This window comes from Phallusia mammillata, unplaced genomic scaffold (genome assembly GCF_965637545.1).
Source record: "Phallusia mammillata unplaced genomic scaffold, kaPhaMamm4.hap1.1 HAP1_SCAFFOLD_255, whole genome shotgun sequence".
In the NCBI taxonomy this organism is placed as follows: Eukaryota; Metazoa; Chordata; class Ascidiacea; order Phlebobranchia; family Ascidiidae; genus Phallusia; species Phallusia mammillata.
This window is the reverse complement of record NW_027648986.1, coordinates 1-19,959: the sequence shown is the minus strand read 5'-3', so window position 1 is coordinate 19,959 and position 19,959 is coordinate 1. Positions and strand designations below refer to the sequence as shown.

The following is a 19,959-nucleotide window of genomic DNA, read 5'->3' as shown; positions in this document are numbered from 1 at the left end:
ACAGTATGAAATGACATTACAGTGTGATGGATAAATCTGTTACTGTCACAGGAAGCTATGCTTATCCACACAAAAGTTTTGTGGTTGCTGTAAACGAATGTAAACAAAATGACGAAACTTTAATTTTTATTTTACTGGATTTAAGTGACATTTTAAAAAATTAACATGAGCCAATACTATAAGATTTTGAACGGACCTTTACGGAGGTCAATGACTTGTCTTTTTTGGAACTTTGAAACATTAGATGGTTTATTGTGCCGAGCACAGCAGTTAGCTTTTCCATTAACATGGACAATGTCTGAGAGAACCTACACTATTCGAGTCAAGTGTATCTGGCATGTCCACAAAAATATCTTTTGTTGAATAAACGTCCAGTCAAACTGTACCCAGTCCAGTGCACACACAACGAGTTGCGTATATATATTTTTTTTTAAACTGGTTTATTGGTAAATTTTACGCCTGTATTGAGTTAGGCAAAATATACAACACATTTTTGTGAGGTGAAACCTAAAAGCGCTTCTAAACTTTAAGGTTTGAAATGTTCTGAAATAGCGGCACCTTTGTGAAAATTGAAGTGAGTTGTGTCAAATATTAGGGGATGGGGTTAACAGTCTAAAAATTGTTACATGTTTGCGAAAGATTTAATGTTGTATTTGTGAGCTTGGTATTCCTGATTTTGGGACATTATGGTTCGCTCTGTTAGTGTTTATTTATTAAGCTTTATTAAAAAATATTGTGAATGGTTTATTTCCAAACAAACAAAATAACAGTTTTACATCAAACCGGTTATAATCGGAGAATGTCATGAACTGCATTGTTTTGTTAGGTTTAACTATTTTCCCACACTTTTGAACTGCTTTGATTTGGTATTATGCCAATCATTAACATTCAGCATATTGTTTCATTCAGTAGTGAGGACAAGGTGAGGTATTTTCTACTACTCAATTTATCATAATTTTTATATCCTAAATCCATGGGACCATATTTACTGTTCTCTTATTTAAGGTAAATATATTCAATTATTTTATCTGGTTTATCTCATTTTTTACATTTAAAAATAAAACCTGAAAAGATCTTTGCACACAAGAAAAAATGTGATAATATTTTATTCTTCTTAACGCAAACTTTGAAAGTGTTTGTAGATTCACAAAGCTGAAAATCTGCTGAGAAAAAACTCCCAGGGAAAATGGAGGTGTGCAAAAAGTGGAGAGTCACAAGCAGTTGTTGTCATGCAACTTATAAAAGCTACGAGGATCAACAGTATTGATATTGGCAATGATGAATCGGCATTTGTGGAAGTTCTTGTATCTAGATCAAGCAATGACCAAGATTACCAGGTATTTTATTTGGGAATCTGCAATCAATGAAGTATTTTCGGCTTATGATAGGCCACAGTTTGAAGTTCAGTATGCAATAGGAATTCGTTATTACAGAATTGAGTTTGGACAAACCATCTGAACTTTGATAACGAACACTAACATATTCCATTGTATTAAAATGGTCCGTAACTGTATTTCATGTTTTGTCAAGTAAACATTACAGTTATGAACGTAGTTTGTACAATAACAAAAAAATGTTTGTCAAGTTGTATATCTTATTTCTGAAACTGATTTTAAATTATTCTGTTTAATTTGAGATTGACATAGTAACGCCACAACTTAAGCAGTAGCCAGTTTGCATTGTGTGCTAGATTTCCAGTTGTTTTGTTGCAGGTGTTGTTGGTTGCTTCATCTTTTATGACGCCCAGTGAAGCTCGAAGTGGAAATGGAAGCAACAAAGTTCGGATGTTTTCCGAAGATCAACTTTCGTCTGAAATTGCCAAGCAATCATGGGACAGAGTGAAACTGGTTTGCACTCAACCATTTAACAAGGTTGGCAGACTTCTACTGTATGTTGTTGAAAATAAAATGTTTGTTTTGTAAAAGTAAATCTCTAATTACGGCTATTGTCTTCTCACCTAGCTGCACCGTATGGGTTAAAACAGTGTACGCTGTCAGCTGATTGTCACTGTCACATATGAAGGCCAAAGGTTGTGAATTTGTGTTCATTTCTTTCAATTTGTTTTAAATACATGATCACAGAAAACGAACAAGTTCTCTGTAGTTCTACCTGTTTTTACCATTAAGTTACTGGTTTTGTATCAATTGTTTTTACTGTACTACCAGCACACAACTTATGGACTAAGCTTCATAAATCTGCACTCCAAAGAAACTGAGGAAAAATCCGACAATACAGAAAGTACTTCTTCTCAAGTAAGTTTGCTTGGCTCAGATTGATAAGGAATGTGGTTTATTTGCAGAACACAGTTGGTTTAGCAAAAGTGTTTGTATGGTGTGCGGCTTAGTATACCACATGTCGAGTGGTATGTGAAATTAAAAGCCCAAACTAGGTACATGAGGCCAAATTCTTGTGGTATTTTAATTACAAACCCTTATCCCAACACAAGAGCTCTATCTGTGAGTGCTTGTCAAAAATCCAAAATTATAACTTTTACAAAGTATATTTGTGTTGACTAAAACTACTTACCATATAATAACATGCAGTATACTATATGTTATCATATGTTGTTTATGAGCACTGGTGTTTGGTTATTACTCTGACAACATTAACTTCTTTACATTCCACCTGTATAATGTGAAATGCATGTCATGTTTTGATTTTCACATTTCCAACTACATTCAGCCCCATCAAGTCGAACGTCATTCGGAAAATTCAAACTCAAAGCAGATGATCCTGTTGCCCCAACAAGTGTTCAGAATGTTGCAATGAAAGTTGACACACAAATATTTAATCAAGGTAGTCAATGTTCAATTGTTAATGACAATATTGTCTCTCATTATAATTAATGCTTTACTTTTGTCTATAAAGTAAGCTTGTGTGCCACCTGGACGGTCTATTTCGCACCATTAGTGGTGTGCAGAGCACCTGTGCGAATTGCATTATCAATCAATTTTGGTTGTTCTTTTCATCTTTCTTTATTTTTCACACGATAGTCTAAACTTTTTTCCTTTGAACTTATTTATGTAGGTTTGTAATTATAATTTTAACAGCAAGAATTTGATCATCTAATGCATGTTTGTGTTTAATTTACAGCAAAACTTAAATCAAAAACAAAAGTTGAAGAAAAAACAAAACCTGGAAAAGTTTCTGAACCGCAAGTGAGACCACTTGTTGGCGCTATAGTGTCATGTGTGATGTCAATCAAAACTTAGCATTGCAAAATGTTGGTAGTAATGTTTTGTATTCCTTTGATAAATCTTATTTATTGTGCTGTGCTTTTAAGGAGGATTTTTTATTTGTTGCTTTGTATCAAAAATGTTAGTTTGTTTTTATATTTTGTTACCAGGAGCGAAAAATGTTGCGTGAAACCTCAATGAAACCTAAACACCAAAAGACAAGCCGAGCTGCAACAGGTGAAACTAATGAGTAAACCTTTTCATGCAACTATGTTACAATTTAATATCAACTTTACTGTGGTAAAAACCCCACTACCGAATATATTTTATTACATGAAAATGAGTAAATCTTTTTGTGTAACAGTAAGCTTTATTAGGGTAAATTAAAAATCGCACAAAACAGCCTCAAAGTTTTGATGTAAATTTCCTAAACAGTCACTGCTTAAACAAGCGTGTCTTGATGATTTGAATAAACTTCAATAAACCAGCCACATATTTGTTATTTAAATTCAAAAATCCTTTTATTCGACAAAGGATTGGTTCTTAAACTTTTCTTTATAATGACCTTGTGCATTTTTTTTATTTTACCAATTCTGTCCCCCAATGATTTTGATTCATGGCAGAACTTAGTCACCAAATACGAAAGTTTAGATTATAATTCCACTAAACCTGTGGAATTTAATCTGAGAAATCCTGAGGTTGTGAGTTCAAACCCCACTATCGAATATAATTTATTGCCCAGATATTTTGGATTATTAAAAACCTTTTAAACCAACTAGTTTTGTTTTATAAGTGTGAGTCTGTGCAGCTCTGCTGAGGTTGCTGGTTCGAATCCCACCACTCATCTGTCATCTGCTTATAACCTAATCTCCTAGTTTTCTTTCATCCTACCCACAGGATTGACATTGCTGACACTAATTCCACTTGTACAAACTTATCAATTTTCTTACATGAAAGTTTTTGCAGATGTTGCTTTCAACAAACTGTTGGGTGATGTTGTGTTTGTGATAAGCGGATTCCAAAACCCGAGAAGATCAGATTTAGGGGACAAAGCTTTGTCTATGGGAGCAAGATACAGAAGGGATTGGGAGACTGGATGTACACATCTCATGTAAGTGGCGTTCTTAATTCTTAACATGTTTTATGTCTAATTTCTTAACATGTTTTATTGAATGAACTATGAATCTGCAATGTCAGTAACAGCAAAAAATGTCTGTATAATATTGTATTCATTACTGGTAATTGCCATAATGTGTTCATTCAAACAAAACGACACGTTTTTGATGTGAATTGTATTCATTGCTGGGATCAGCCCTTATGTGTTTATACAGACACGTTTTTATTTTTTATTTTGGATGTATGCGCCGTTATCGCTGGTCTGGAAGGACGATTCCAGAGACAAATAAACGTACACATAGTTTCTAGCTAATGAGCGCACTGACAATTCTAGCAATGTATACTGACTCTGATTTATCCATCTGTACGAAGTATACTGACAACAAAAATGGTCTAACTTACACAATTCAATGTGAATTATTCGATGAGCTTCACTTTATTGTTTCAGATGCGCTTTCGCAAACACCCCAAAGTTTCGACAGGTCATGGGCGATCCACGTGGTCGAATCGTGCGCGCTGATTGGATAATCGACTGCGCCGCGCAGAAGAAGCGGTTGCCGTGGAAGCCATACAGCATGGATCTGAATACATCAGATGATGATGACGTCAACGGTTGGTGACGTTTTGTTACAGCTTTGCTCGCTCAGTTCAATGTCAGTAATTCTGATCCGGTTTCCAATTTGTTGTCATCTCATTTCAACCGCTGTCCTGGTTTATAGATGGGAAACCACCAGAGGACGTCGACGACCCGTTTGAAGCGAGCACTGACGAAGAAGGTGACGTCATAGATACTGATGACGAAATAGAGAGGTGACGACGGCACCGATGTGTTTATTATCGCACATTTAATGTCACCGATCAACGCATTCTTGTGCTTAGGCTGAAACAAAACATCAAGATTGAAAGCCCAGGAGCGCCACCTGTTGACCCGTATGACGTCAGCACTGATGACGAAGAGCCACCTCTGAGGTCATCGGGTACGTCATCAGTTATTTCCTTGTCTTAATTTGCGTCTAATGCAAACTGTCACATGATCTGACCAGCTGTTTTCTCGATTAAAGGCGATTGTATGTGACGTCACAATGATGCAACAAGACTTGATTGTTTTTATTTTTTCCACAGACGGAATTCCCGAACTTCCCGATTATTTCAGCGGAAAAACATTTTTCCTTTACGGGGATTTCCCTCCAGTAATCGAGCGAATGTTGAAACGTCACATTATCACGTGCGACGGGTGAGCAGTAAAGCGGAACGTTCTAATAATACGCAGCCCATTATGACATCACACATGTTAACATTTTAACATTGTTCAACGAGTTTTGCGCAGACAACCGTAGCACTGTTTTTGTTTTATTGCTTATTTTTTTGCTACTTTTGTTTGTTGCTTCGTCACCATTATTTATGTCATTTTTGTTTCAACTATTGTTTTGTTTACTCTCGTTATAACTGTTTGCATTTCTTAGTCTTTATTAACACAACTTTATTTTATTTCGTTTTTTTGGCTTCACCAATACCTTCAGGACATTTGTTAATTTACTTTCAGAATAAATCGTGACTTTTTCCACTTAGCGGCCCCCTAAACAAGAGGGCGGTGTAACTTGAATTGGGAGAATTACAAAATCCAGAATTGCTTATCCGCTTCTGTGTTCGCGAAAACATTAAGGGTGGCGCGCGGTCTGGCCCTTAAGCACAAAATATTAAGCAGTGGCGTCATCACTTTTAAGTACTAAGTGACGTTGAGATGAAATCATGTCATAAACTATGTAAATTCAAGTTTCAGACAATATTTTTGATGAGTTTTGCTCCATACCTTACCGAACTGGGCCGCGATCGTTGTAATTCCACCTTCACAATTGCACCTATTTGCTCGGCTGGTCGCCGTATCGTAATTTAGATACTAAGTCCGCATAAAATCATCATGCATTTTATTTTGGCGAATATTATTTTCATCTTGTCTAAAATTAGTTTGTACCAATTTTCGGCGATGTATAGGTTTGTAATTTGTGGTATTTTGTTGTCGAAGTTGGCATATTTTGCAGACCTGCGCTTTCACATGAGCGTGATTCGTGATACAAAACGGCGTCGCATCTCACATCACTGTAGCCTCATTTGCATACAAGTTTTTCCGCTTGATGGAACCAAAGTGCACTCAGTTTAGCAAGTTCTGCAACCTGACCATTTGAGCTGAGGTGCTCGATCCATGCGACAGAACCTGACCAGGATTCGATTTTACGGGATCCGTTATTCAAAAAAACATATAAAATTATTTCAACACGACCCAACAGGTGGAAAGGACTTTTAATTTAGCTGCAAACATTGCAGAATGTTTCGAATTGTAAGTTCTCTCTTTTACTCAGTTTGTCCGTAGGATAGAACAAACACTGGAAAACCAAAAAAGTGTGATGAGTCTTACAGATTTTCATTACAAATGGTTTACTTCAACCCGTGAGTAAAAACGTTTTGATTTGGAAGTGCAATCCATTGAGCTACGCAAGGATTGTAGACAGTTGGTGGAGCTAAAGCGCAGATCGGACAAGTTCGCAGTTTTCATTTCCGCAATCGAATTTGGATGCATTCTTATGTTGCAGTTTGCGCAGTAACAAGTTTGGTGTCTAGGCGCTTTATCGCAAACTCAATTGCATCATGCACTTTTGTGGTTACCAGCATTTTTGTTTCACCTAATATTATTGTTGTTTTTAAAAAAATGCAAATGATTTACACTCTCCGCAAGCTACTGAGTCGCCGGAAAGATCCAATCAAAACATGTGAACAACTAGGTGTGAAATATTCCTTGCGCCGCGTGTTCGTTAATATATATCGGGGAGACTGGAAGGTCACTCAACCCCGTCAAAAAAAGAACATCAACTGGATGTTGCCAACAACGACGCGAAGAAGTCGGCCCTGTCCAATCACGCGGTATCACAAAGCCACCGTATTGATTTCAATGCGGCGTCTGTTGTGGACCGGGAGCCTGACTACAGGAAAAGACTATTTCTTGAGTCATCGAATATTCACCACCGGGGCAACACAATGAACTTCAAGACAGACATGATGCCTTCAGCGTGCTACGGGCACCTGCTTAAAGATTAGAGACCCAATCATTCGTTATCGCGCGGTGTTTTCGTTGCGTTGTGACGTACATGCGTTCCATTCTTTTTCCCTTTGCTTGTCGTGCACTGTACTAGACGCATTCAATGTCGTTTACCCTGATGAAGGCGACCAATGGTTTAGGCAACTTCTGCAACAGTTTTCGTAACTACAAGTAAGGTTATGAGTTTTTTTAGTTGGACTAATGTGGACTGTTGTCTTTTTGAAACCATATTACAACACAATAGTGATTGCGCTTTATTGTTACAAAGAAACTTGCTCCATTATCTTACACATAAAACCGCCAATAGCACACTCAGTTGCTTGTTAACATTTTGCATCTGGCGTTCAACGTGTTGCGCGAGTTTTGTTTTACTTCAGTGTTTAACAGTATTTTCCGTCAGTGCACGTTAATTTTGGAAGAACTGTTTCATTCAGTTCTCAACGCGTGGCTTGATCAGAACTTATGTTTGCAGAGATGGAAAAAAGCAATGTTCAGCAACCAGCCGTGGCGCGAGAAACAGAATGGCGGTTTGTAGTTTACTATAAATTTGGCTGCAAGTGCTTGATGTCGACTAAAGAAGCGCGAACTCAGCTGAGTGTTATTAAGCGACTGTTTAGCATTAGCTTTGTAATGTCAGATGTAGTATTTGCCTGATAATGTTTTTTAACTGTCCCTGAATAGGCTACCAATATTTTTTTAAATTTGAAAAATATTTATTTTTGTTCGTGTGTACTAGGCTATATTCTTCAAGAGTTTGTTTAACTGTGTAATTTGATTTGACTAAAAACATAACTTTTAGAAAGCCTCTGTAAATAGAACACATTTTAGTGCAGACGTTTCACTTGTAATGACAACAGCAATTGTTTGCGTCTGCACCAAGATGTATTATGCATACAAAAGCACTATGAAAGCTGTCTTTTTTGTTTAAATATCTTTTAAATGTCCGCGCAGTTTTCCTATAAGTAAATAGAATTCAGTATGACGCGTTTTACGCAATCATTAATGATTAAGTTAATTAACACTACTTCTATTTGCAATCGTTGACATCAAAACAGTGATGAATATAGGTGCAAAACGTTTGCCCTTCACACCGGCAATGCGGTTGACGTCAAAGACTTTTGTTGCTAAGAAAACTGGGTCAATGTGTTTGACATATTCAGTGTTTCTACGTCTTAACAAAGTTGCTAAAAAAATCCGTTGAGATTATTTTGTGACAAAATATAACGTTTACCATCATCCCACTGTAAAATGTTTCCAAAAACAATTAAAACAGCAATATTGGATTTAGTTTATTTCTGTCACTGCTGTTAAAACACATTTTCCTGTTTTACGGACACTTTAATTATGTTCTAAAGTTGGCAATATAATAGCAATAACATAAATGAATACAATTTAGAAAACACAAGCATGCAGAAATGCAAAGATGACAATCATATAACAACATACAAAATAGCTTAAATGTAAAAAGATGCATGTACATTTTAATTTCATCAGAAACTTGTACATTGTTGCACAATCACAATGATGCTTATGTCACATGTGAGAAAAAAAAACTTGTATTCTTCGGCTCGTGGCCTACTTTTCTGAAGTTTGTAACTTCGTCATTGTGCCATGTGATGATGGATGAGGTTTTCTTTGGGAAATTGATTTCCATAGTCTGACAAACATGTCACAAATTCATGTCTTGAACTCTGGAAACATATGAAACAGTTGACTAACAGAAGCTACATTTTGATTCAAGTATACTAACCCGAAAATCCATTTATACACACATTTTCTTTTCTTGCCATGAAGTTTGTTGAACAGGTGCACAGAAGTTGCTGAGTCAGTCATAGACATGCAGATTAGGAAAAGTTCCTACAGTTCTGCAACAAATCATAGTTTTTTATAGGAACAATAGATTTAGAATTTATACCAAAATTCACCTACACATAGGCTCATATAATTAGTGTTTCCATCCTGGTAAGATTTGAACAGCAGCACCTCTCTTGCACTTTTCTTTTTGCAAGGTAGTGGTTGGATAATAACAAAATCATTTCATTAAAAATGGCCAGTTGACCAACCAAGACTAAACAAACGAGCTGTACATAAAAGTTATTTAAACCACTGGTTATAAAATTTTAGTATGTTTGTATTTAGTATTCAATATCAAACTGTTTACAAAAAAATTAACTGACAATTTCAAACTAATTTGCTAAAAACAGCCCAAAAACACTTAAAACAAGACAATTTGTACCAATACTATCAGTATTTTTATTTTCCTGGTAAATAACAACAAAACAATCCATCTACAAACAAAAATACCTAAATCAAGCAGAAATGTATCATAAACAAGTCGAACACCCAGTTTTTTTACCCAGAAGTTCATCGCGGCTGACGGAAAAGTTAAATCCGATTTAACTTTGCTGACAGCCGCTTCACCCGAGAAAATCACGCCGTCACGACAAGACGCTGTCTGGTGTGAATAACCCGTCGCTTGCCGTCGAACGCAAAAACGCGTCGCTATCCGCCAAGTGCGTCTGGTGTGAATCTTGTTTAGACTACATACTCTTGCATTTAATCAGAAGATAATCAAGCTTCATGCATGTTTGACACATTATAGTTTACATTATGTTTTGCTAATTCTTTTCCGTTGAAATTATAATTGTTTCCCAGTCAACGAACGCCTGGAAAGAGCAATCGTTGCCACCCAAAGTTGCTGCAACAGAGATGCCTACTGCAAACACAGATGACTAGAGATGCCGTTGGATTGCTCAATTAAACTTTCTGACTGCAAACCGTTGATGGAGTGAATTGGATGTAAGGTACGTTACATATCATTACAAGTTACAACCTCGAAATCCTTTGAGCTTTCAGTTTTACAGCCAGGTTACAAACTAAACTGTGGTAGAAAAGCACTTGTTGTGCACATGCTATAGCTCCTACAAGGTTAGCAAATACACGCCGTAAACTAATGGAATCAAGCAAGCCACTTGATTGTGACAATCTGACGTCCGGCAACTTAGTATTATTATTACCGAGTCGTTTCACACATTTCATAAGCCTGCGTTTGTGTTTTAATTAAAGTGGTATTGTTTGCACATGATTGGTAATTAAATGTCCACCAGATTGGACCGAGCACAGTTTAGGCGATTTTGGCAGAAAATGTGCAAGTTTGCAGCTTAAATCGTCTACATGTAAAGGATAACAAAGTGTGTAATCGTGTAGATATATGGAATTTGTATGTTATGCAAACTGATAAAATTTGACGCTTGTAGCGGTAGATCGTTTACCTGTGACCCACTCTTTCGATATGTTAAAGCATTAGTTTTAACGTCGATTCGTTCGTTGGAATATTTGCGATAACTCAATCAAACTGGTAATTTTTAAACCACGAATGGAAACGATTTGTTTGTCCAAAACACGTTGCTAACCTTACCCACTCATATATCAAAACCCTGAGCCAACAGTTTTGTACAAGGCGGAGCGCAGTAAAAAATTTACCACACGAACGCCCTTAGGCGACTAAAACAATAGTTTCGTAAAATGTACTCCTGTGAAACCTATTGAACCCTCAATAAACTATGGCTGTGCAAACAACATCATTATAAACGTAATAACAACACAACTTGCATGTCGTCACGTTTCGGCTTGGATATTTCTAATTGACAAAGTATAATGAATATGATTGTTTGTGTTGATGAGCAGATATACACAACCTAGAAAATACACACCACTTAAATTTGATACAAGCATACGTTTCAAGTATACCTATTGTAATAACAGAAGCGTATTATTTGATTGTTGCCGAGATTGGTTCAAAATTTTACAAGAACCGGATTGTTTGACTACCTGTGTCGCTATATGTCCCTTGCCTTTTTACATTGATAGGTAATGCTCTTTTGCGTGGTGTTATTTTTTGGCTTGACATTGAATTTTTTTTTGTCGAAGCATTCATCCTGTGAAACATTCTTGAACCACTAACACTGAACGTGACGAAGATTTACGAGCGTGACGTATGTTGAAAGTAAAGATTTTGTATTGTTGTTTTGTTTCCTGGAAACTAAAGTTGAAAATCTTTTCCAATTACTCACTCAGTACTCAGAATCATTGCACACACGTTTAAAAAATCGTTGATATTATCTTCCTCTTACCTGTTTTGTTACGGTCTATTGCAAACAATGCAACTTCTCACGCGATGTCTGGGCCCGAACGACGAAAATTCCTGTTGCCAGTTGAAGCATTTTGTTGGTGAAAATTTTGTAGCTTTAAAAACGTTTCTTCCGTAACCGCTAGTTAAACTTGTTGCTGTGACATTTTTGTTTTTACGTTGCAACATTGGCAGCTTTTTAAGGCACATGTTAATTATATTTTCACAATTAGGTTCTGTATTCACCAGTTACGTCTTCACGTTCAAAACCTGGAGGTTCGTAAAACAAACGATTTAAACTTTGTACGATTATAATAATGTAGCAAAACAGTCTGATAACCAGCTAGAGAGACATAAATTAAGAAAACCATTAAAACCATCCACGATATTGTTTTGTCCGAAACGATGACCGATTAATTCTGCGATCTAAGGGAAACGTTGATTTTGCACAATTTGTCCTTTTCCAGTTTTAGACAAAGCAAAAATTAAAGCGTTTGGTTTCCTTTGGGTGATTTTATATTACTATATTGACCGGCACTGTTATATGGCGCTATTTTGTGGCTTCAGCGATTACTATAGTGCAGCATTCAGCGCCCTGTGATATACGGTGTTAAAAATTATCTTTGTAAATACAAAAAAACTGAATAACCTGGTTCAGATTTTTGGTATTGGTGATGATGTTGCGATCGTAGTGTACTGTTATTCTCAACACATTAAAGTCAAGAATTTACAAAATATCGACGAACGTGATGATTTAATTTTTTCGGTAATTTTATTTTGGTCGGGTAATTACCTAAACGCTTGTGTGTTTCAAGGCTGTTAGTTGTAAAAAGCGTTCAGTTTGCAATGCAAGATCTTCAATAACATTCCTTTGGTCAAAATTTTATTTGGAAATGTTATTGTGAAAAATGTTCCTTGATTGCTGTACATTGGTTTTGTTCTGTCGTGTTGGTCCGAACGCAACCATCGCACCCACTTGCCATTCCAGCAAGTTGACCAAATTATACCAGTCTTCACCTTTTCCTTCAGGAAATTTGTTACTTAACTTTTAGAATAACTCGTGACTTTCTCTAACGAGAGAACTTGAATAGCGAGAATTTCAAAATCCAGAACTGCTTATCCGCTTCTGTGTTGGTGAAAGCATTAAGGGTAGAATTTGGTTTATTCATTGGTTTTACCGGCTAGCTGTTAGAGCAGCGTCCTGAACCTTCGGCACAGAAATAGTTGCTCTGCAGCTGGAAACAACGAAGTTTTGGATGCATGCGTTTTCACGTCGTGTGCTCAGCGACGCGTTACATCGACAATCAGCAGCATTTTTATCACTTGGTGGTGCAACGTGCGACTTTACACACAAACATTGGAATGTTGCTGTCAGGTAGAGTTTCACCTTGATTTATCACATCTACTTCCCCTTGTGTTAATTCACGTGTCTTGATGAGTCAGTCTTGAAACCAAGATTCTCGTTTTGACAGAAACCTTTGTTTGAATGCGTCTGACTCATTATCGTACAATGTTAGCCCTTCGCTTACTTGTTCAGCTGTTCTCCGTATCATTAATTTCAATACTAATTACTTATTCATAATTTGTTTACTTAAAAACTCTATGATGAGAATATTTCTCGTTAGAATATTTTCCAGTACGGCGCTTCCACATGATCGTGATTCGTGACACAAAACGGCGTCGCATGTCACATCACTGTAGCCTCATTTGCATACAAGTTTTGCCGCTAGATGGGACCAAAGTGCACTCAGTTTAGCAAGTTCTGCAACCTTAACATTTGAGCTGAGATGCCCGATCCATGCGACAGAACCTGGCAGGACTTGATTTTATAGGATCCGTTATTTAAACACCATAGATAATTCGTTAAACATAACCAAACATGTGGAAAGAACTTTTAATTCAACTGCAAACAGTGCAGAATGTTTCGAATTGTAAGTTCTCTCACCTTTTATTCAGTTTGTCTGTCAGATATACCAACGCAGGAAATCTGGAAAGTTTGGTGAGTCTTACAGATTTCTCATCACAAATGGGTTAACAACCCGTAAGTAAAAACGTTTAAACTTGAAAGTGCAATACATTGGGCTACGAAACGACTATAGACAGGTGGTGGCGCTAAAGCACAGATCGGACGAGATCGCAGTTTTCATTTCCGTAACCTAAACTGAGTTGCTTTTTTATGTTGCAGGTTTGTCCAGTAACAAGTTTGGTGCCGGTGTGCTTTCTCGTAAACTCAAGTGCATCACTTTTATGGTTCCCAGCATTTTTGCGTTCGCCATTTCCTAACATTATTGTTGTTTTTGAAAAATTCAATTGATTTACACCTTTCACAATCTACTGAGTCACCCGGAAGATCCCATTACTACATTTAAACAACTAGGTGTAGCTTATGTTCTGTTCCCTTCGCCGAGCGTTCGTTAATATATATCGTGGATGCTCGAAGGTCAGTCAACACCCGCCGAAAAGAACATCAACGCGAAGAAATCGGCCCCTTCGAATCACAAGGCCACCATATTGATTTTAGTGGGGCGTCTGTTATGGCCCCTGTCTATATGATAGGGGATAAAACAGGGACAACACAATGAACATCAAAACAGATGTTCTGCCTTCAGCATTCCAGGCACCTACTCAAAGATTAGAGGCCCAATCATTCGTTATCGCACAGTGTTTGCGTTGCGTTGTGACGTGCTTGCGATTTCATTCTTTTTTCCTTTGTTTCACTGTACTAGTCGTATTATACGACTGATGATGATGTTTGATTGTACGTACTCAGTGTCATTTACCCTGATAAGACGTCGATACTTCGGTATAAACACAATTGCCAGAAGAGCTCATTAAGCTTGGTATTATGCTTGGCAGCAACAACTCACATATTGCCTGTGTCAATTTTAACAAGTTTTTGTTATACCAAATTTTTACCTGCGTGTTACAAAACAAACGTAATGGTGGTTTATTGTTCCAATAGAACTTTGTCAATTGTTTTCATCAACAGCAAATTCAGGTGCTGGTTAACCTGAATCAGTCATTGAAAGCAAACTCCATGGATTTAAACAAGAATAAAGCTGAAACAAAAGTTTAGGCAACATGCTGAAACTGTTTTCATCACTACAAAGAAGGTCATGAGATTTTTTGCATTGAATTATTGTGGACTGTTGTCTTTTCAGAACACCATTTTATCCTTCTTTCCCTAACACGGGTGGATAGATTCTAGGGCCCCCTGTATAGGTCCAACCATCGTTCCCCCCTTGGTGATAGTTTTGGTGCAAATGTAAACTCAAGCCAAGGTTGGGCCTATCCATCTGTCTGTCACAAAACAATGGTAATTGTGCTTTATTGATACGATGAAACTTGGTACACACAAAACCACTAATAGCACAAGTAGTTGCTAGTTAACATTTTACATCTGGCATTCAACGTGTTGCTCGAGGTGTGTTTTCCACATTTTGTTTTTTACTTCGGTGTTTAATAGGATTTTCTATCAGTGCACGTCAGTTTCGGTAAAAATGTTCCTCTCAGTTCTCAACGCTTGGCTCAAATAGAATTTGTGTTTACAGAGATTGGGAAAAAGGCGTTGATCAGCAACCAGTCGTGACGCGAGAAACAAAATTTTGTAATTTGTCATAAGTTTGGCTGCAAGTGCTTGATGTCGACTGAAGAAGCGCGAACTTGGTTGGGTGAAGGAATCGTGGAGAAGGCAAAATGCAAAGTAAGTTATGTTAAACTTGTAGCCTATATGCTGTGGGCAATATAAAAAACTGTTAGCACTAATGTCTAAAGTCTGGTTTACGGAATGCAGTTGCTGTGTTTTTGTAGGTAGTGTTTAAATGTTAGAGTTCGTTCGCTTGAGAATTTGGTTTTGTTTACTTTTGTAGGAATTCATGCGGACCAGCCAGATCTATTAAAGCAATTGCCAACAACAAAAGTAAAAGTTTTCATGGTTTCCTTGACCTGAAGTACGACACATGTTTTTTACATTGCACATACCAGTGGCAATGTTGTCATTTTTGCATGCTGACTGGATAGACAAGTATTGCTGCAAAGGCAAACATAATTTGTGGGTGATTTGTTCCACTTGTGCCATGCATGGGCAACTTATAGTTTGCGGCCAGAGAAGGATTTTTCCCCTCCACGAAATCCTTTACAGAAATTTTTTTATTGTTGACAAAGTAAAAATAGAATACCATATTTATTTTTATGCAATACTACCAAAAACCCCAACCATTCCTAACTGCGATTTTCCTAGATTCTCCTTTGAAGCTTTTAGTCGAGATTTGCTAGAGTTTCGTAATAAGAAAGTTTCCAGTTAACAAGATCGTTGCTCTTACTGATATACCTACAATAAAAAAATGTGTTTAGTTAAATGCATCTTTTATAAATTACTATTTAGGTTCCTGTCAGGCTTTGAAACCATAATATGACCCACATTAAAAAGGTTGCCATAATTTACACTATACACATTTCGCACAAGTGGTTCCTATTCCTTATAAATACCAGTGGAACTACTCGCACTATGTCCGTGTAAGTGTTAGCGTTTGTCGCTGTTATGCTGTTATCGCCAACTTGATGCCAATTTAAAAGTGGAACGTTTTTTACAACCCTAAATCATTCATTTTGGTAAGTACGTAGAAAGTCAAATTAAATTCCTTATTTGTGCAGATCTCGACACGGACAAACTAACATCTGGCGGCACACGACTTCAAAATGAAGTATGATGAGGGGAGTAACGCACTTGAGTGCTGGCCCACTGTGTTAGAAGAGCTCAAATACGAAGGATTTCTGTGCACGGATTGGAATAAAGGTATTGAATAAGTTATTTATTTAAGTGATGGACTTGTGATGAATATAAAGCCAGCGTAAAAACGGAACCCCTTTTATAAATCGGTTACAATCTTCCATGACAATGTCTGTGTTGCGCCTTTGCCACGTTCGTAAAGCGAGCAACGACTGCTTTGGCTAAAAACGGAAAATACCAAAGTGCAATTTCTAGTAAAATACTCAAACATTTACATTTGCTATAAATTCCCTAATACTTATTCTCGATGTTTTCTATGATAACTACATATGTTTAGTACCGAACAAAAAACGGCGTTGCTTGTTCGATCACAGTGCATTGTCACCCAAAAATTCCACCAAATGAGAATACACTCTTTTAAGCGTCTGCCGTTTTCGGTTGTGTTAACCACAGCTTAACCTAATCAGAATTTCCCCAACTCATTTAACGCTTCTGCTTAAAAACGTCGACCGTCGACCTAAACTTTACTTAACTTTTAATGTGGCCCCCGTCACAATTTTATTTAAGTTTACAACATAGCATTACAAAAAGAAACAAACAATAAAAAGTCTATGTGCATATATTTTCTTGAGCGTCTTCTGCATTATTTGTCATTTATTTCCAATATCTCCCCATTCCACATTATGAAGCCGAACTTTCAAAAATTGCTACACATTCAACCACTTGCTACATTTGTGACGTAACAGTCACTCGACTGCCTCTCCTTTCAGTAACAAATTATTTGCCATGTAGTGTTAGTTTTAAATTGATTTTGGAGCTAATAGCGTAGGTCCTTATATTGTTATTGTAAAAAAAAATTTTTGGAAAAAAAGACAGATCGGCAATGTAGCTAAGTGGTTTCAAGAATGGACAAACTATTTTTTAGTCGAAATAAGTGATAAACCTGTAGGCCTTGTTTGTTGCAAACATGTAGCAGCAAAGAAAGGAGCGATCAAACATAAAACCACTTGTGTGCTTATTGGGTAATATTACACGATATTTAAAAATAAAAAAGTATTTAGCCTGCCCGAAAATGTTGTGCAATTCATGCGGCCCGCAGTACTATGCAGGTTCCCCACCCCTTTTATAAACCAACAGAAACTTTATTATTATAAGTATTTTTTTATTAATTAATTAGATTCCATGTTTGTGCAGATCTCGACACCGACAAACTAACATCTGGCGGCATACGACTTTAAGATTAGGCATGAAGAGGGGAGTAATGCACTTGAATGCTGGACCACTGTGTTGGATGAGCTCGACTGCGAAGGATTCTGGAACGAATTTGAATAAAGGTATTAAATATTTATTTGAGTGATGCACTTCTTGTGATGAATATCAAACCAGTGTAAAACAGGGCCCCCTTTCATATATCGGTTTATTCTCCTTTCCTTTGGAGAACAAACTGAGGTATTGAAAATTTCAAAGCACAAAATTGCATGATTAAAATTGTACGTTCACTTACCGCTTGACGATGTCGAAACTTTACAGCAAATACTTGCTCTGGTGTGACACCTGGCGACAAATGACCCCCAGAATAGACGCAGGCCTTGAACGAAGCCGTCGAAAAAAGACGCACTAAATTTGGAAAGAAAGAGACTGAAGACAGAGAGTTTGTGCGTTCGGATCAGAATGAAGGTTATTTGTTTAGAAGACGACGTATGTTAACGGGTTACCATAGTGTATGGAAATCTTTCTCTGACGCATTTCCCCCCTTCGAAAAGCGACCACGACTGTTTTGCGACCACAAATACGTCATAGATCATAGATACAGACTGCACTATAAAGGGGCGAAGCACTAGAATGCAGACACTGTGAAAAGAGAGAGTGAAGGGGTCCAATTAAATTGTTTTTGCCAAGGAGATAAGGCTTTTTGTAAAATAATCAGGTACACTGTTTGACGGACAGACCTATGTCTGCACAAACACGCCACTTTTTTGCAACGTGTTTTTGCTATCCATGAGCACATCATTTGAAGATAACGCCACATCGCGATCTGAATCAATTACTTTCAATACGTAACATGCGTGCAAATCATGTCATTTACTAATGAACTATATCTTCTTGACTGTAGCCATTTTCAAATTCTTTTGTCAGTAAAGTTTAGGTTAGTGGTTGGTTACATTATGTCGCTTGACGCTGTCTGTTAAGTACAATGAATTGCTGCATTCAAATTGTTTGTAGCAATAAACAAAACGCAAACATTTAAGGCCCAACTACTGCTTTTCAGGCGCTTCTATCTGTCCGTTAAGTTAGTGTTGTGGCCAACCAACTTTTCTGTAATACTCCATTAAAGACTTTCGGTTTAAGCGCTATCTGTAGCCAATAAAACGTCATTTATTCATTGTTTCGTCAGTTTATATTCTCTCACATTAAACCACCACGGTAATACTTGCACCTGACTTCTTATGCTGTAACACGAGGAGTTCGTTACCGGGCCGTATACGTTTTCAGGTTAAATGATTTAAAACATTTTGCCAATTTATTCCGGAGATGATAAACTAATTGATGTGTTTTCGTTGCTAAATATTTGTAGTTTTCTAATAACCGGTCCGGGATAAAATTTCACTTTTAAAACGGTCCGCAGTGCACAAAAGGTTGCCGACCCCTGCTGTGACACATTCAGCTCATGAAACCTTAACGTATGTTTGTTCGTTTAGTCCGCAACCTCGGCGCTGGTTTAAAGATTTCCAAAAACTCTGGTGTGACACCTGGCGGTATTCGAGATGAGACGAAGGCCGGAAGCAAAGCACTCGAATGCCGACGCACTGTGTTGGATGAAGGACAAACTGTTGAGGTACTGATGTGAATAATGAAACTCTTTTATTTATTTTGTAACATTAGTTTAGAGAAATTTTATGCAGCCGAGTCACAACGACGCTTTTTTTACTTGGTAACCGTTAGTGACAATATGTCGGTGTTTTGTAAAAGTCTTTATTTTAACAAGCTTTTAGTGATAAAGTTCGCTGTAAAAGGCACAACGCAACGAAAACATCGCGCTCTAACGAGTGATTGGGCCTCTAATCTTTAAGCAGGTGCTTCGAAACGTCAGAATAAAATTACATTTGCCAGAAGAGCTCTACAAACTTGATATTATGCCTGGCAGCAATAGCTTATGTACTTACACATGTGATGCATTTGGCAGCACGGGAAATTATATGAAACCGCCTGTAACTTTTGTATGGGATAAGATTGCTTGAGCATTTTCTTCATAGTTTGAATACATTTCATTTTCTTCGGTTATGACAGTGCAATACGCCACTGTGATATGCGTAATAGTTATGTTATCGGGCTTCCAAAAGCGATTTTCAAATTGACAGCAATAAATACAAGATGAAAAATATAATGACGATGTTCATCACTGGTTCCTTCTAAAACGGAAAAATAGAAACGGAAAAAATGCCGTAATTTATTCATTTGTATATCACTTGCGTTCCCATTTTTAGTGATCAAAATACAGTTATTATCCAATTAATATATTTTTGGTCGTCCAAGGGGACTTAACATGAGAAACGCATTTCTATGTTGTTGCCAAACAAAACGAACTTTTACTGAAACCGCATTAATTTTGTTTAAGGCTTTTAGCACGCGTGGCTACTACACGACTGTTAGTTGTATATATTTGTAATGGCAGAATTTGTGAAAGTTGGAAGCTGATTTCTTTGCAACTGATGCAGTC

At 37.1% G+C, this 19,959-nt stretch overlaps 1 protein-coding gene and 3 long non-coding RNA genes across 4 annotated transcripts; 3 read left to right on the top strand and 1 right to left on the bottom strand.

Moving 5' to 3' along the window:
- Positions 1-6: 6 nt before the first annotated feature.
- Positions 7-7,023, top strand: LOC145208416 (DNA repair protein XRCC1-like). The gene is made up of 12 exons (XM_080078919.1): positions 7-922; positions 1,143-1,337; positions 1,713-1,871; positions 2,166-2,248; positions 2,669-2,796; positions 3,094-3,158; positions 3,347-3,413; positions 4,143-4,287; positions 4,741-4,904; positions 5,012-5,102; positions 5,172-5,269; positions 5,415-7,023. Exons 1-12 carry the CDS (start codon positions 872-874, stop codon positions 5,528-5,530), a joined length of 1,362 nt encoding a protein of 453 aa, XP_079935045.1. The 5' UTR covers positions 7-871; the 3' UTR covers positions 5,531-7,023.
- A 1,708-nt stretch (positions 7,024-8,731) lies between these two features.
- Positions 8,732-9,807, bottom strand: LOC145208417 (uncharacterized). Its single transcript, XR_013854703.1, has 3 exons — positions 9,313-9,807; positions 9,134-9,248; positions 8,732-9,074 (listed from the first exon to the last, which is right to left on the bottom strand). It is a non-coding gene; the product is annotated as an uncharacterized LOC145208417 (long non-coding RNA).
- A 160-nt stretch (positions 9,808-9,967) lies between these two features.
- Positions 9,968-16,204, top strand: LOC145208419 (uncharacterized). The gene is made up of 4 exons (XR_013854704.1): positions 9,968-10,187; positions 15,064-15,215; positions 15,382-15,462; positions 16,166-16,204. It is a non-coding gene; the product is annotated as an uncharacterized LOC145208419 (long non-coding RNA).
- A 1,236-nt stretch (positions 16,205-17,440) lies between these two features.
- LOC145208420 (uncharacterized) lies at positions 17,441-19,077 on the top strand (the record flags this gene model as incomplete). The annotated part of the gene is made up of 2 exons (XR_013854705.1): positions 17,441-17,575; positions 18,941-19,077. It is a non-coding gene; the product is annotated as an uncharacterized LOC145208420 (long non-coding RNA).
- Between the last annotated feature and the right edge of the window lie 882 nt (positions 19,078-19,959).